The sequence below is a fragment of the Drosophila ananassae genome (genome assembly GCF_017639315.1).
Source record: "Drosophila ananassae strain 14024-0371.13 chromosome 4 unlocalized genomic scaffold, ASM1763931v2 tig00000061, whole genome shotgun sequence".
Taxonomy (NCBI): Eukaryota; Metazoa; Arthropoda; class Insecta; order Diptera; family Drosophilidae; genus Drosophila; species Drosophila ananassae.
This window is the reverse complement of record NW_025319038.1, coordinates 1126197-1144737: the sequence shown is the minus strand read 5'-3', so window position 1 is coordinate 1144737 and position 18541 is coordinate 1126197. Positions and strand designations below refer to the sequence as shown.

General features: G+C 40.6%; 1 protein-coding gene across 4 annotated transcripts in view; it reads right to left on the bottom strand.

Annotated features, from left to right (window-relative positions):
• Positions 1-18541, bottom strand: part of LOC6504350 (zwei Ig domain protein zig-8) — a 171717-nt gene that overhangs the window by 88362 nt on the left and 64814 nt on the right. For 2 of the 4 annotated variants that reach the window (XM_014903925.3, XM_044717766.1), the window contains 3 exons: positions 3019-3072; positions 2865-2967; positions 2606-2793 (listed from right to left, as the gene is read on the bottom strand). In XM_014903925.3, the coding sequence (XP_014759411.1) occupies positions 2606-2793; positions 2865-2967; positions 3019-3072 (345 nt within the window). Of the gene's footprint in view, positions 1-2493; positions 2794-2864; positions 2968-3018; positions 3073-18541 lie in introns of those variants that run through there. The other 2 variants (XM_014903928.3, XM_044717767.1) reach the window with 2 other exon arrangements.

Sequence of the window (18541 nt, the reverse complement as noted above, 5' to 3'; positions counted from 1 at the left end):
ATAAAAACTTATCTCAGATCAAGTATGGACCAAGACAGACTCTCCGATTTGGCCATACTTTCAATTGAGAATCAAACAGCTGCATCAATAGATTACAATGATATAATCACTGCTTTTGCAGAGGCGAAGGCAAGAAAAGGTATTTTTTACCTTTTCAAAAGCCGTCTCTCGCCCCGAGCGCCAACGAAGCTCGCGCCGCACCACATCTTGTCAATTTGCTCCACTAACAATGTTAAATCGCTTATATTAAACGCTTTATCTATGCAACACTCTTCCTCGTGATATCTTTCCTACTCTTCGCTTAAACTATTTCGGATCTATTCCCGCGATTCGAGTTACGCGGCAGAGTTCATCGGTCAGTTGGACGGGAGCCACGTACAGCCACAGCCACTACCTACAGCCACGTATGCAGTTGAAGCCGCGCGAAAAATTGCGGAACTTATTAGCGTCTGATATCCGGATTCAAGAAGGCATTTGATCTAACGACAGATGCCTCAGCCTATGGCATTGGGGCAGTGTTGTCCCCAGAAGGTCGTCCTATTACAATGATCTTGATGACATTGAAGGACAGGGAGGCTAACTACGCCACCAATGACAGAGAACGTTTGGCGATTATATGGGCATTAGCGAAATTGAGGAATAACCTATATGCCGTGAAGAATATAAACATCTAAACATTCAGTGTCGGATTCGAATCGAAACGCAAAGATTAAAAGATGGAAAGAGCGAACCGAAGAAAGCGGCACGCGAATTTTTTATAAACCCGGATTTAGTTTCTGATGCTGGTTTGTTACTTAGCGTTTTCGGTAGCTTTATTTTTGTGTTCTAAATATTGCCTTTAATAAAAACAAGCACAGTTTGATTTATAGATATTGATACAATTTATTTATTTGTTTGGCGTTTCTTCAAATGATATATTTACATATGCGACTTAGTAGGGTTGACGACCGAATTAGAATAATGACGCGGGAGAGCGGCTCAACGCTTGATGCTGCGGAGCGACCAAGAGATCTCGGGAGAGAGCGAAACAAACGCTAGCACTTGACGGCGGCTGATTGACCCGACATCCTCCCCCCGTTGGAAGATGAGCTTTCAACAGCATCATGAAGGGGCAGCAGGCACAATTTGTTGACTGCCCCCCTTGTAGCTTCGGACACCGTCCTCAGCAGCGCACCCGACACACTCCGTCATCGTCGTCTTCAACCTCGCTGTCACTGCAGCTGAGCGATGGCATCTGGGTAGCCATTTCGTTGTCATCAAAAAGCGGCTCCACATCCACACTGGGTAATATATGACCTATCACAATAGCCACCACTGTTCAAATCCCGGCCAGACGCATCTACAAGCGCTGCTCGAAGTGACTACGGTGCCTATAATATTTCTCCTTTTCGCTGAGCACTTTGCGGAGGCGCTTCTTCTTTGGCTTGTACGCTAAACTGCGATGAGACTCCACCTTCAACAGCTCCGTCTGAGGGTGGACGAGCATCTCTGACTACGCAGCTGCCATGAGGACCTTGCCATCGTCAGGGCCTCCGCCTCCACAAACAATCCAACCGAGCCGAGTTTTTTGGATGGAGGGCAAACCAGGAGACAGATGAATTTGCCCCACACAAAGCAACTCGTAAAATAATCCAGCTCCAATTAGCAAATTAACTGGCTGAGGCTGGTGAAAATGAGGATCCGCTAGCTCTACATTAGCGGGAATTTTCCAAGAGCAGAATGCAAAATTGGGCTGAAGATCAGTGATGTTGGAGGCTACGATCGCAGTTAATTGCGCAGAGTAGTCAGAGCATTGGGATTGCAAGCTGTCTTGCACAGAAAACCCATCTGTAGAGAACCCTGCGCCTCCTATACCGGATACAGTCACCGGAGTCCTTATCTTCCGTAGCTGCAGCTGGTCCGCCAGCCTTGAAGTGACTAGATGCACCTGCGAGCCAGAATCGAGCAGCGCTCGGCGGGGCAGTAGATCTCCGGAGCGGTTCCTAACCAGAATATTGGCAGTGACTAGCAACACCACATCACCAAACCGATCCTTAGCGACGAGAGAATTGACGACGGCGGACGCTGAACCAGAAACAGCGTTGCTAGATGCAGAAACCTCGGGAGAGGGGTGTTGGCCTTGAGCTGGTGAATTGCCGCCAAAATGCAGCTGACTATGAAGTCTGCGTCCACACGCACGGCAGCTTGACTCATGGCATTGCCGAGATAAATAAATTCAATCGCCTAATAAATCCAATACACGAGAGCGGGCGACGAGAATAGAGCGGGAGACGCGAACAAAACTATAAAAGAAAGTGACGTCACGAATTCAATAATTATTGCCGGCCAAACTTCTTTTCGGCGGCTGCTTGACCCGACAGTGGGTATAAAAAGCCCCATATTTTGATGATAATAATTTTTACCTATCTTTATACCCATTTCTGGTAAAATTTTAAGGGGTCCCAAGATTATAGAGTAGGTTAAATGTTGGGTAAATTTAATAAAAGTTCGATGTTATCGACCTTTGTTATTTTTATTGGCAATTGGCAATTTATAACCTCGATTAAAGACAATTTTTACTGATATATGCATGTCATTCATCTAGTTAGTATACCCTAATATTTACCCGTTAAAACATGAACTCTGACAGATGCTGGAATAGCTCCATTGGGAACACAAGTGTAGTTTCCTGAGTCCCTGAATGAAGCTCGTGTTAGCATTAATCGGCTAGTAGTTCCCATATCCGTTTTTTCGGTTTCCAAACTAATGCCACCGCGTAAAGAATCAAAATCCACTATGGATGATCCATGATACCTAATATTGAATTTCCATTATTTATATATATATAAGATTTCCTTATAAAAATTATTTTTTTTAAGACTTACCACATAACAGATGAAGCATGAGTATTTACTGAACAGGTTAAAGCAATTGTACTCTCACGCTTAACATGGATTTCTGCCGATCCGAGTATCTTTGCTCGAGCTGCTAAAAAAAGCAAAAGTTACCGACGCTGTTTTTTGGTCAAAGAATATTTACCTTTTGAATCATAGTGTCGTCTATTAGAATTGATGATTTCTAAATCATTATTAGCTAAAAAAAATAGCCCAATAATAAAATTATTTCCATATTCAGAAACCATAATCAATTATAATAAAAATACTAATAATTACCATATAATATAATTTTTTATCGTTTTTCTCAAAAATGATGATAGTTAGTTATTTAGTAGAAATTAGCAGTGATCATTATGTTTTAGCAAAATAAATAAAAATCATGCATTATGATTACGGGGTTTCTTTTTCTATCAAAATACAAGAGAATTGAAGTCGTAAGACTAAGAATTAAGAGTTTTACTAATCTCTAAGCCCTTATATACGTTCGGTATGTTTCTTCTGTGGTTACCGAGCCTTAAAGCCGGTAATAAATAAAGGAAATCTAACTTCGGGCAGAGCCGCAGTTAGATAGCAGCTTATTTTATTATATATATCGGATCGTGTATAGTTGGCCAATCCTTATAAGAATTTCACCTTCGAATCAATTTTCTTCTGACAATGTTGGAAACAGCCCCAAGTATCTTTAAAAATCGCAAGGATGTGCCATTTTCAATCGCTCTGATCGATCCGATATGGCAGATATAGGATACAGTCGGCCGGATTAGATTGTCAAAAATTAAATGTGTACCTAGTCCCATCCTTCTAACTTAAAAAACCCAAAAGTTATGCCAATTCCGATCATTCAGTTATATAACAGCTATAGGATATAGTCAACCGATCCCGGCCGTTCTGACTTATATACTGCAAAAAAAGAAGAATTTGTGCAAAGTTTCAACTCAATAGCTCTAAAACTAAGAGACTTATTTTGCGTAGAAACAGACAGACGGACATACTTATATCGACTCGGGAGGTGATCCTGTTCAAGAATATGTATATGTCGGAGAAGTTAAACCTTCTCCTCGCGGGGCCTCGGGATTTCTTTGTTCGTTCCCCTGGTGGTGTTCCATACCATGTTCTGGCTGATGCAGCGAGTCCTCGTTGCCTTTGTTGCTCATCTTTTGTCAAATTATGTTAGCAGTGAAGTCCCCACGTCTAGCTCGATACCAAGCAGAGATGAAAAAGGAATAGCAGGACCAGATCTAGCAACACAACGAAGCCACACACGGCCTTAGTTCGCAAACTAAGTCCTCATCATACCAGGACTGATATATTCCCGCACGACCAATGGTCACACCTTAAAGTCTAATGTCTAACAAGAGACTTAATTACCTCCTCTCCGACACGGCCATCCTGACATATACACGTCCTCGTGTCTATAATCAACATCTGAATTTCATTCCACTTTATAATTTCATTAAATGCTTTCAAAGAACTGAATCACATAATCTTAACTTCATATAATGTTCATCAACATAACTAAACTTCTATTTTTAACATAACTCTAATGATCTCTCATAAACCATTTCCATACAAAAGATCAATAAATCGTTTTCAAGCTATACATTAATCAGTTAAAATAGTTACTTCGTAATCCAAAATACATAACTAAACTTTTAAAAGCCGATTTTTAAATTCTTCGCCAAACACATTGGCTTCACACATTTTCAAACAATTTAAATTGTCCATCGTCCACGAACACAGCTTCAAAAATTCATTAATCTCATTACTCGTCCATCGCCCAACAGTTGGCTTCACGAATTCATCAATCTCATTTCTCGTCCATCGCCCAACAGTTGGCTTCACGAATTCATCAAACAAATCTCTCGTCCATCGCCCAACACTTGGCTTCACGAATTCATCAAACAAATCTTTCGTCCATCGCCCAACACTTGGCTTCACGAATTCATCAAACATATTTCTAATGCAACTCTCGTCCATCACCAATCACATGGCTTCACGAATTCATCAAACATATTTCTAAAGCAACTCTCGTTCATCACCAATCACATGGCTTCACGAATACTTTCTTTTTCATCAGACTTTTCCAACTGATATTGTTCTTTGTAATTTTACATCAAGCTCTTCTGGAATTTGTACTACCGGCAACTTTCGCAAACTTTCGTGTGGATACTTGTAACGCCTATTGTTCAGTGTAGACTTTAAAACGTATCGGTCTCCGTCCAATACCTCGACCACCAAAAAGGGTCCTCTGAACTTAGGATCTAATTTAGTTTGCTGTCTCTCGCTGTTTTTAAGCAGCACAAAGTCCCCAACACAGAACCTTGTTACTTTAGCCTTATTTTTATCAAATTTTATCTTCTCATATCTAGCGGCGTCCTCCATGTTCTTAGTGGCCAACTCCCTTGATTTAATCTTGTCAATTTAATCTTCGGTATCACTAATAGGTATCAACCCTAGTGATCGCCCAACTTTACCAATTAAAAGTTCTAAAGGACTACACTTAGTGCTACGATTAACTGTACAATTAAGAGCTAACTGTACATCCCCTAATGCATCCTGCCACGATCTAGAGCTTGTCTCAACAGCCGTCAAAAAAATTCTTTAGTGTACTCATGACCCTTTCAACTAGACCGTTGGCTCGACTTGCGCCCGTTCCAATTAGATGTAATTGAATTTTTGTTTTGTTTTTTTTTTTTTTTACACACCGGGTTCCTAGATAAAAAGTCAACGTGTGCCATACGTTTACCTTCCTTGTATTCAATTTCGAATTCAAATGTTTGTAGGAACTCCCACCAACGATAAATCCTAGGTGACAACTTGACTTCATTTTGATAAGACGCTAGCCCAATAAACTGACTTAAAGAAGTAACTGACTTTGGTGGAGGCAACGCCACTAGTGATTCTATTTTGTTAGAATTTGGACGTATCTCTCCCGCTTGTATCTCATAGCCCAGGTAGCGCACTGAAGTTCTCAAAAAAAAATGCAATTTGAAATGTTAAAAGTTAATCCTGCCTTCACTAAAACGTCTAATACAAGTTTCAAACGTTCATACGCTTCTTCCTTCGTTTCTGAAACAATTAATATGTCATCCATATAAACAATTACAAACGAATGAGCAAGACTGCCGAGTGCCTTTAATAAAAGATAGGAATGTTGGTTTAGCAATGATATTAAAATTTCTTTTTCATTTTCGACCATTTTCGTTTCAATATTAACAAAATTAGTGGGTTGAGTGGTGTCACAAATGTCTACAACTTTAGATTGAACAATTTTAAAATTATCATAGGAGACTTCTACTGTAAACCCTTGAGACAATATTTTCCGCCGATTACAATATTATTTTTCATACATTCGTCTGATCATGATGTTTGATTCAACTTGTGAGGTACTATACGTATTGGCATTACCTATCCCCTTTAAAGAATTAACGTTATGAATTCTCTTACCAGCTTACTTATTAGAAACGCTTTTCTTAATTAATGAGCACTCAGCTCCCGAATCAAATGTAATTGGAAATCTCTCACCATTGACCAGCATACTCGATTGAGGCTCCACTATAGCGCATAGCTCCACTCTTTTTTCTGTCCTGACTCCCAATCCAGCGTTCTGCACTTTTTTTTGACAATTAGTGGCTATGTGTCCCGGCTCCTGACATCTGTAGCACGTTACGTTAGTCCTTCCATGACAGGGCTGCGCTGACCGCCACTCCTTTCCAGTTGTCGAAACCTGGGACCCGGATATACAGTCTTGCTTTTTATGACCTAATTTTCCACACTGGTAACATTTGATTTCCGCAGTTTTAGCTCGCTTCGTCTCTGGTTCCCAGTTCGTTGCATTCGGGCGCTCTCTTAGGGCTGAGAATACTTGCAACTCCGCTTGCAGTTCTCGTCGATTGCTAACATGCGTTGTGTGTATCATTCGCTGCAAACGCCGGTCGAAATTAGCCATGTGCCCAAGAACCAACGCGATGGAAATTTGTTCTGAACTCAAATTGCGAAGTTTTGTGCACAGTGACGTCACACAGCGACTTGCAAAAACAGGCAGGCTTTCGCCATTGCTTGGACGGCTATTAAGAAGGTTTAAAATGACGGCGGCCGGCGTCTCTGAAGTCTCGTATCGCTGCTCAAACAATTGCCGAAACTGTTGCCAAGTTATTCCCGGGTAACATATTTGGGATAACCATTGCGCCGCTGTGCCTTCCAAAGCTTTACTTAACGCTAATATAAGAGCGCTGTCACTTAATGGTTTTTCTCGTAAGATGATGTCGACCGTAGCGCACCACTGCGTGGCATCCACACCAGCAACGTCCGGATTATATTTCGGCAGGCAAATCTCGCTAGTCGGTTGCAACTCACTCGCCGGCATCTGTAGCCTCTTAACCAGTTCCAGAAAGTTCCGATTTTGTTGTTCTAACAGAGCGAATACGTCTCTAGAAGTAGTTTGGTTAGGGCCGTATCCCACTTCTGATGTCGGAGAAGTTAAACCTTCTCCTCGCGGGGCCTCGGGATTTCTTTGTTCGTTCCCCTGGTGGTGTTCCATACCATGTTCTGGCTGATGCAGCGAGTCCTCGTTGCCTTTGTTGCTCATCTTTTGTCAAATTATGTTAGCAGTGAAGTCCCCACGTCTAGCTCGATACCAAGCAGAGATGAAAAAGGAATAGCAGGACCAGATCTAGCAACACAACGAAGCCACACACGGCCTTAGTTCGCAAACTAAGTCCTCATCATACCAGGACTGATATATTCCCGCACGACCAATGGTCACACCTTAAAGTCTAATGTCTAACAAGAGACTTAATTACCTCCTCTCCGACATATACTTTATAGGGTTGGAGATGTCTCCTTCCCTGCATTGCACACTTTAAAAATATAATACCCTCTGCAAGGGTATAGAAATAAATAATAACGGCAGCTATAATTACAATTGAAAGAAAAAGTGTTCATACTAAAAGGAATTGGTTGACATAAACGAAAACATGCATGAATATTATTATGATAATGAAAAAAGGTGTAAGTTATATGTGTGTGGCTCATAAGTTGGGAGTACAGTCAGTTAAAAATAGTAATACGATAGTGACAATAGACAAGATATCGGATAGCAGCTCCCAGCCCCCGCTCATAGCGAATCCATTAGGATCCCGAGTTACTGAAGGCACTTGTAAAGGGCGCAGTTAATAGTTCCATAGTTGAGCATGAAATTCCAAGATAAAAACAATTCCAATATTCCTTCCATACGTCCCATAGTACAGTGATAAATTTTCACGCAATCATAGCCCGTATTGACTGCACTTACTCCGACAACATATCCACACTTGTGCTCCGCCAATAAATTATAAATGGATTGATTAAAAGTCATACTACGACATGGTAGATCAAAAGTTAACACACAACAAGATAGTTTCACCTATAACGATTAAACAGTAACGCTTCTGAACGAAGGACTAAAGAATGGACCACTTACGCTTTTTTTCGGCTTCAGAAGGCCAGTAAAGTAAATGGTCTTTCCAGCCCGATACAAGAACCTGTCATCCGTTTTAACACTCCGTAGGTGTGCCAAAAAATTCAATCGAGAGAAGTGCATTTGCCGCAAAAGCAATGAGGGAAAATACATTTACAGGGAGAATTCCGAACAAAAGAATAATCCTCATTTTAAGTTTAATATGAATGGGGACTGTTCTTAGCGGCTTGTTGGACTTTTTTCTCCCTTTTTTTTTGGGGAATTGGGAATTTTTCATTTATTCTTGTTCATTGATGACACATGTGAGTCTATTCTTTAAATTTTAAGTTATGTGGTAATTTTTGAGAGATGATGGGGGAAAGCTTGTAAAACACAGCTATGAGAAAAATGTATAAGAGAATAAGAAAAGAATAAGAACAAGAAAGGAAAGTTAACTTCGGGCGGAGCCGAAGTTTATATACCCTTGCAGTTGAGTCCCAGTCCGCTAGGAGGCGCCACGCATCTTATCTTATTAGTTATATAGCGGATCGTATATAGTTCACCGATCCTTATGAAATTTGGCATATCAAATTATTTTGCCCAAAGAGGAACCCCCATTGAAACTCCCATCCTTCTAACTTGAAAAACAACCAAGTTATGGCATTTCCGATCAATCAGTTATATGGCAGCTATAGGATATAGTCGGCCGATCCTTATGAAATTCGACAAATCATTGTTTTTCCCAAAATAGAATCTGTACAAAATCCCATCTTTCTAACTTAAAAACACCAAAGTTATGCCAATTTCGATCGTTCTATGACAGCTATAGGATATAGTCGGCCGATCCTTATAAAATTTTGTACATAAGATATTTTGGTCAAATTTAACATGTGTGGAAAGCCCCAACCCTCTTACTTAAAAAACACCAAAGTTATGGCATTTCCGATCAATCAGTTATATGGCAGCTATAGGATATAATCGACCGATCCCGGCCGTTCCGACTTATATACTGCCTGCAAAGTCTTCAGTCTTCTGCCTGCAAAGTTTCAAGTCTTTAAGTCTTTTATTGGAAATAAGTAATAGAAAATTAACTTTTAGTCTGGTTACAATGCAACTCTTGCGGTTCGTTTTGTTCTTCTCTTATGTACTACTTCTTATGATAAAAGTTTGGATTATAGAAGTTTGGATTGTTATAGAAGTTTGGAAGTATTAAGCTTTAGTTAGAAACGTCGCCCCTAAGTGTAATTAATTCAATATTCTAAAAAGGCTATTCTATAAAGTCAATCCGCGTGACTTACTTTGAATGTCTAGTAGGTTGGGGGTCCAAAGTAGCGAACAATTTAATCACTGTGTGTGATTCAACTGTGTGTGACTCATAGACATGAGCATTCAAGGGCTGTGTGCCATTGATAAATTGCCATTGGTCCAGATGAGGAGTGGTGAGTGGTGAGCGGAAAGAGTGCAAAGCTAGGAGGCCTATTAAAACGTTGGCCGGAATTTATCAACAACGTGGTCCCTCTAGCAAGTTCACTCTGTTAAAAAATTTACTCTGGTTAAGCTTAATGGAAACGTCGGGCCTACAAGAGTTTATAAATGAGCTTACGGAGATGCTAGAAAAGTTAAAGGAGGAAATTTATATCCCGGAAGATATATTGACAATTACATATGCAGCTATCGGGTTTGGTTCAAAAGTCTGAAAAATAGAACCAGAGAAAGCACTGGGAAATAATATTACACGCGGATGAACATTTATTTTTCTGATTGTATTGGTACAGTACGTATCAAGACTAAAACCGGTGCAGTGAATTTAAGAGACGTGTCGTATTAAAAACACATAAAAATCAACTTTACAGAATATGACAACAGAACCAGAGAAAAATCTATTATCTATGACTATAATATGAGAGTGCTCCAAAAGCTAGAAAGGAATGACACCTTTTTTCAATAGACAGATAGGGTCAATAAGTGTATGAAGTCTAGTGTGGCTAAAAATTAATTGTTTAAATGGCTCAAGATAACGGGGTATGACCGTTATGGCCATTTCAATATATCAAGCCTCACGAAAATAGCTAGTTTTGAGCCAAGAAGCCAAAGGTGAATATTGAAATAATTTATAAATTCTGAAACGGAGGCGTAGCGGCGTGTTTATCACCAGTTTCAATTTTTTTTTTGTTTCTCCCCCGTTCGCATATGCTTCTATGGTATTTGTAGCGCAATGCTCATCTTGCATTTGTGTCATCTTGCACCCCGCCTCGCCTCTTGCCAACGAAATGATAAATAAAAAATGAATTGTTCAGAATTTCTATTGTTAAGTTTTCATTTACTTGTATTTTTGGCATTAATTCGAGCGGCTGCGGCTTTAGGGTTGAACCCTAAAATAAAATATTGGGAATTTTTTTTTTTTTTTCATACTTTTATCTTTTACTTGTTGGATATTCTCTTATTAAGAGACTAACAACAATTATTAATCTAATCTTAATCTAATACATAATTAGTTTATCTTTGTAAACATCTATACTATGGGGCCTCCGATATCAACAGGCTGGAAGGTCATTTCTTCTTAATCGGGATTGTTGACTATCTTGGTTTAGCGATCTGGCTAGAGGATTTTGGTGCGTGGAGAGTTTCCTTTTGTATTTTTCCTGGAGTTAAGAAATTTCGACTTTGACGAGAGGTATACCTAGGTCTCTATGGATATCTTCATTGCGAATATACCATGGAGCTCCTGTGATGGTTCTGAGCACTTTAGACTGTGCCCTTTGGATAACGTCTATATTGCTACTGCTTGCATTGCCCCAAAGTTCGGAGCCATACTTCCAGATAGGCTTCATGACTGAATTGTAGAGTAGTACTTTATATTCCAGTCGAAGTGGGGAACGAGGATTGATAAGCCAGTGCAGTCCTCTGCATTTATGTCTTAATTGGTCCCGTTTCGCCTCAATATGTTTTTTCCACGTAAGACGCCTGTCCAGGTGGACGCCGAGATATGTGACTTCATTCACAGAGGGGACTATGGTATTGTTTAGAGTTGGAGCGGGGCAGTTTTGTCTATTGAGAGTAAAGGTAATGTGTTTAGATTTTTCACCGTTTATCTTTATACGCCAGTCCGCCATCCACTTTTCTATTAGTGCAAGGTGAGAGGAGAGGCTTCTTGATGCCTCCAGCGGGCATTTAGATCTTTTTAGTATGGCTGTATCACCGGCAAATGTTGACATAGTTAGACGCTGGTCTGTTGGGATATCTGCTGTATATAGAAGATATAGGGTGGGGCCGAGGACGCTTCCTTGGGGTACGCCCGCCTTAATTTCGAACTCTTCTGTTGTAAAGTTTTTTTGGTTACATTGAACACTCGATTAAGCAGGTATGTTTTGCGCAGCTCATGACAGTTTTGTGGGAGTAATAGTTTTATTTTATACATAAGTCCTTGCAGCCAGACTCGGTCAAATGCCTGGGATATGTCCAGAAATATAGCAGAACAGTATTCTCGCTGTTCATAGGCGGTTTGAATTTCAGATGTGATACGGTTCACCTGCTCTATGGTGCCATGCTTTTCTCGGAAGACAAATTGATGTTCAGGGATTATATTATTCGAAGTCATATGAGGCGTGATTCGGAGCAGTAGAAGTTTCTCAAAAAGCTTTGATAAGCATGAAAGTAGACTTATTGTTCTATATGAAGAGGCCAAAGCTTTGTCTTTCCCTGGTTTCGGTATCATTATTATAATGGATTTTTTCCATTGTTGGGGGAAGTGGCCAAGCTTTGTAATAGAGTTAATTCGAATTTTTATATAATTGATTATATAATTGCACGCAGGGAGCTCCATTATCATTTTCGGCGCAATGAGGTCATACCCTGGAGACTTATTTGGCTTGAGGTGCTCTTTGATGACCTTAGTGATTTCAGTTGTTTGAAATTCTATAGCTGGAATTGGATCTGGAATTGGTAGCTCTGGAAGAATGAAAGGAGAGGCTGCTTGATTTGGAGTAAAAACTTTACAAAGGTGACTAGCGAAGACGCTTGCTTTTTCTTCATCGCTGCGCGCCCAAAATCCATCTGGTTTTCGAAGGGGCATATCTGCTTCTATGGGCGGCTTTAAGTTAGGATGGGCTTTCCTGAGAGGACACCTGGTTCTTTTTGGGGAAAGCTGTTCTATGTATGATTTTTGAGCAAGTTCTTATCTGCTTCGTAGGACCTTTATGAGCCTTCGTGTCGCTGTTTTTAGCCTTTCCTTTGAAGAAGGGGATCTGTGTGCCTGCCATTCACCGCGGAGCTGCCGCTTTTCTCGGACTAGATTTTCTATATAGGAATTTGTGGCGGAGTATGGAGGTTTTTCTGTGATCGCAGGAGTCGAGAGCTTTGCTGCTGAGGTCATCATGTCTTCCAAGTGGTTGACTGCATCTTGAATATCCTTGCTGCAGTTAATTGACGGTCTTATGTTTATGTGAGAGCTTATGTACTTTTTGTACCTAAGCCAGGTGTCCTTTTTGATGTGAGATAAATTTGATTATTTTGTAATTCGGCATGTTGAAATAGATGAAGAAGGACAACAGAATGGTCAGACGATAGGTCATCCAAAGGTTCGGCTCGTGGAATTTTTCTAGTGATCGCAAAGTCAATTAAGTCTGGCTTCTTCCGTGGGTCCGCTGGCCAGTATGTAGACTTCCCCGGTGATAGAAAGTCTAGTTTATTTCCTGGCTGTATCAAAGCGTTGTATAGTTGTCTACCCTTTGGGTTGGTTAGGCGAGAACCCTAGTGAGGGTGCTTGGCATTGTAGTCGCCGCCTGCTATAAAGCAATCGCCTAGTGTATCAAAGAATTGCATAAACTCCATATCAGATATGCAGAAACGTGGTTGGCAGTATATTGCAGCTAAGTTTAGATGACCTCCTACGGTCTGAATTCGTATTGAAGTTGACTGCAAGGAATTTGTAGCAACTCGTTGGAGGGAACGGTGTTTTATGCGCTGCTTTATGAGGATCCCAGTTCCTCCGTGAGCCTTCCCATCTGGATGATTTGTTGCATGAAATATATATCCCGTCGGATAGAAGTTGTTTTTGTTCGTTAGATGGGTTTTGGAGAGGAGCATAATATCGATATTCTCCTCTCCATTAAGAAATTAAGAAATCCTATCATTATCATTAAGAAATGTCTTAAGTTCAATTTTGCGCTTTGAAATGCCGTTAGCATTCCATAGAAAGATTCTCAAATAAGCCATCTAATTGGATTTTTGTTTGACTAAAAGCTCCATTAGTCGATTTTGGTTTCGCATGAGCTCCTGCATATTATTTTGCATTGTGACCATTAGACTTATAAGTGTGGACAACATTCCTTCGATACCCTTTATTTCGGGGGTTGCAGATTCTTGGCCTACTCTTTCCCTCGTAGTACCCGTAGGCGGAGGTGGATATCCTATAGTTTCAGGTTCCAGTGGTACTGAACCTACACTATTTAATAGTCCTGTCCATTGTAGAGCGCTAGAGAAAGAAACTCCAGGTGTAGTCAAAGATGCCGTGGTGGTTTGATCGTTAGTGTGAGTGGCAAACGGAAGTTGTTGTAAGGGTTTTTTTGTATTCATGCGATTTTTTAGCTCTTTATAAACTGGGCACCCCCTGTAATTGGCAGTATGATTTCCACCGCAGTTGCCACATTTCTTAGAGTTATGGTCGGTTTTATTTATGGTACAGAAGGCAGTGTTATGGAGGCCGCCACAAGCCACACAGATTACACGCAAGGTGCAGTAAGACTTTGAGTGTCCATATTCTTGGCAGTTTGAACACTGTAGAGATTAGTTGCGCTTATGAGGTACCTCTATCGTGATTCTTCTATGCAGAAGATACTGTAGTTTGTATATGGGATGAATCATATTTTTAGGAGTTGTTTTCGTTTCAGGTTGCAGCCTAACTTTGAACATAGGCATAGGGACTTTTTGTCTGTTAATATTAATGGCTCCCTTAACTTTAAAACCTGCGCTTGAAAGGGCTTTGATGATTTCTTTTATTGGTACCTACGATTCAATACCCTTTATGACCACTTGAAGGCCCTTGCTGCTCTTCAATTGGTAGGTGTAATATTTTTTCTGGTAGTTGTATAGGTATTTCGTGGCTAAGCGATGATTTTCCTCCGTGTAGACTTGGAGCTTTTTCTCCCGTATATTGCCTTGGTCAGTGGCATTATGTGAAATTGTTATTTCCAATTAGCTTAACGAGACAGTTTACCATATCGCTGCAGTTTTGATCACGTATGTAAATGGGTGGGGGCTTTTGCTTGGCTTTGGGAACTTCCGTATTCTCTTCATTATTACTGTCTTCGCTTAATATCGAAAATCTGTTTTCAGACAGAGAATTAATCGGTTCGTCTTGATTGTTGACTTTCAGTGCCTTTGCAGCGTTAGCATTTTTTTTCGGCTGAGGACTGAGCTTTCGTTTTACTTGGATATATCGGCCAATGCCCGTTTGTATTGTTGCTCGGGGGGGCTGAGAGGCAGCTACCGATGTTGCTGTTGTGGTTGATGTACACGATGTGGTAATCGATGTAGTAGTGCTCGTTGTAGGCAAATATAACGGAGTTGATAGACCAGAAGGTGATAGTGCTGGGGAGGTGCACTGCGCACTCCAGGTTAATGCACTGCTTGTGCCTGGGAGAGCGGGAGAGCATGATCTTGCACGATCTTCGTTTGCGACGAATGAGAAATAGGCATTGGAAGATCGTCTACGCTCTGTTTCTGGGACAGAGAGCTTACTTTCGTTCATGTTGTTGTTGCTTATGTTAGATACTGCAGGCAGGGGGGCCGCTCTTATTTCTTTAAATGAATGTGCACAAGCTGTTGGTTTAGTTTGTCGTGATGGGATTTCAATTTTTGAATTTAATAAATTTTGATTTTCTGTTAGTTATTGGACACTATAGTTCGAGACTTATGTGTGTCCAAAAGCGTCCTTTCGCGATTTCTAGAGCACACCACTTCTTTTGCTTTTTCACTGAGTTTTCTTGTATTTGCATAGCTGCTGGCGGAGCAGCACAGAAACACGTCCACTCTTTCTCGCGACTGAAATATTGGAAATTGAATTTAAATTGAACCTTGTCTATTTATTCGGCCGCTATTAAAAAATATTAATAGCTTAACAAGGCTGCGATGCAGACCGACGACTTTACCATTCTGACCTTCGAAGCCAGCCTTTACAATTCTGACCCACAAAGTCAGCGTCTTTTCTATCTGTTCGCTCAATGCACCAGCTGGTTAAGGATGAAGGTGCCGGTTTTCCCGTTGGCTCTCGTGTGGACGACCAGGACTTTTATGTGGACGACCTCATATCTGGTGCCCCAATGAAGACCGAATCGATCGAAATAATAGCTCAGACATCAAGCTTGTTGAACATGGGTCAGTTTCAATTAGGGAAATGTTGCTCCAACATCCCAAAGGTTTTGAAAGGAGTAGCCAAAGGGGATAGGGAGTCATACTTAAAACTTGACTATGACAGTCCGTTCACAAAGACTCTTGGATTAGCATGGGATCCTTCTGCTGACCTTTTGCTATCCTTTGAAGCTCTTCAGACCACCGCCAAACTGACCAGGAGATCTATACTATCTTTCGTTGCTCAGTTTATGACCCGATGGGCTTGGTAGGTCCTGTCGTCACCCAGGGACATTGCATCATTGTTGAAGTTTGCCAACTCGTTTCACGCCCTACAGAGAGTGTTCGCCTACATTTACAAATGTTGCCACCGCATCCGTAACGAACGCATTTCTGTCCAGGATCTCTATGGAGGAACCCATCTGCTATTGCGCGCCGTCCAGTTTACCGAGTTTAAGAAAGAGATCAGCTTGTTAATATCGCGCAGATTGGCTCCACCCTCAAGAAAGCTTGCCTCGCTTGCTATTTTTATACCCTTGCAGAGGGTATTATAATTTTGGTCAAAAGTGTGCAACGCAGTGAAGGAGACGTATCCGACCCTATAAAGTATATATATTCTTGATCAGGATCACCTCCTGAGTCGATATGAGCATGTCCGTCTGTCCGTTTCTACGGAAACTAGTCTCTCAGTTTTAAAGCTATCAAGTTGAAACTTTGCACACACCCTTCTTTCCTTTGCAGGCAGTATATAAGTCGGAACGGCCGGGATCGGTCGACTATATCCTATAGCTGCCATATAACTAATTGATCGGAAATGCCATAACTTTGGTGTTTTTTAAATTGGAGGGTTGGGACTTTCCACATATGTTATATTTGACCAAAATATACAAATATATTATATACAAAATTTCATAAGGATCGGCCGACTATATACTATAGCTGTCATAGACCGATCGAAATTGGCACAACTTTGGTGTTTTCTAAGTTAGAAAGATGGGATTTCGTACAGATTCTATTTTGGGAAAAACAATCTGATTTATCTAATTTTATAAGGATCGGCTGTATCCTATAGCTGCCATATAACTGATTGATCGGAAATGCTATAACTTCGTTGTTTTTCAAGTTAGAAGAATGGGAGTTTCAATGGATTCCTCTTTTGGCAAAATAATTCGATTTGCCAAATTTCATAAGGATCGGCCAACTATATACGTACCGCTATATATCGATCCGCTATGTATCTAATAATATAAGATTCGTGGCGCCACCTAGCGGACTGCGACTCAACTTTATCAGTCTTTAGTCTGACTTTGCCGTATCTCGACGTGTTTTTGCGATTGCTCTCATCTGCTCTCATCTGATTACCTATATCTTTGATAAGAGTTTCCCCTTTTCGCGTATCATCGTCGGAGCGTATTTGACTTACATAGTTCATTGAACCATTCACTTCTTAAAAAAAATATTATTATTCAATATTGCTTCTGCCGCGCTTTCGAATATTCATATATATACTCCCTTCCTGAGTTCTATTCTCAGGTTGAGTAATCCCGTTACATCATTGTTACTCTCAACCGGTTATTCGTCACGGCGCATCTCTTTTGTGAAGCCTTCACTTTGACGTGCCTGATTCGAACGTGCCTCTCTACCACAAATTTCTAATTGATCTCTTCTCGCTCTCACTACAGTGGACAAATCTCAGTCAATAATGAGTCTAATTTGCACTGCTAAGAAATGCGAGTTTGGAGGATGCATCACTGGTGACTCGTATCTGTCCTGCTGGCTTTGTAACAACTGCTCACATATTAAATGTGCTGGTGGTGGGCACAATGGACGGATAAGCGATCTTATCACAAAGAATATTGGTCTTACATTGTCTTGTATTGCCTGTAGAGAGATTGAGTCTGAGATGCGGACTTTAAGATGTCCGTAAGCAATTTTCTGCACTTAATGAGCAATTCCTTACACTTGAGACCCAATTCCTTGGTCTCAAGTTATTAAGTGAATCTCCAAGGAAAAAAATTCCAAACCTCCAAAGGCCTCTCACTGGTGTGGCGCCTGTGTTAAGATCCTCTGGGCTTTCGCTTAAAGCTGTTGCACCTCGTAAAGCTTTATTTGTATCCCGCCTCATGCCGGATGCCACTGTGGATGATGTCAGGAGTCACCTCTCAAACCATCTTAAGGTAGCTCCTAATGAATTAGCGGTCTTTAAGTTTAATTTTAAAAATAAGCGTAGTATAGAGGATCTTTGGCTAAAAATTCATGAATAATACTGTGCTCAGGCCAGGCTGATGAATCAAGTGCTTTTTCAAAGTAGGATTCAGGAATTATATCCTCTTTTAAAATTGTAATTCCTGAATCCTACTTTGAAAAAGCACTTGATTCATCAGCCTGGCCTAAGCACTATTATTCATGAATTTTTAGCCAAAGATCCTCTAAATCCCAACCATGTCGATTCAGCTCCAAAAAAATGAGTAATAACGTATTTTCTTGCTGCTACCAAAACGTTCGAAGTATTCTGGGTAAATTGAGCCAATTTTTTACTAAGAGTGCTTCTTTTGATTTTGATGCTATTGCACTTACTGAAACCTGGCTTAATTCCTCTGTCTCTGATTATGAAATTTTTGTTCCAAAGTACACTGTGTTTCGAATGGATAGACCATCTTTCGGTGGTGATGTCCTCATTGCTATTAATAATAAATTCTCAGGTGAACTAATCTCTTTCCCGAATCAGTTTGGAATCGAGTTTATCGCTTTAAAAATAGCTGTTGGACCGACATATTTTCATGACCTGTTCCTATATACCTCCATCGGTTGAGGATACTGTATATCTACACCACCTCGAGGCTATTAAGTTCGTTCTATCATTAGTCAGTGACTCTGATTT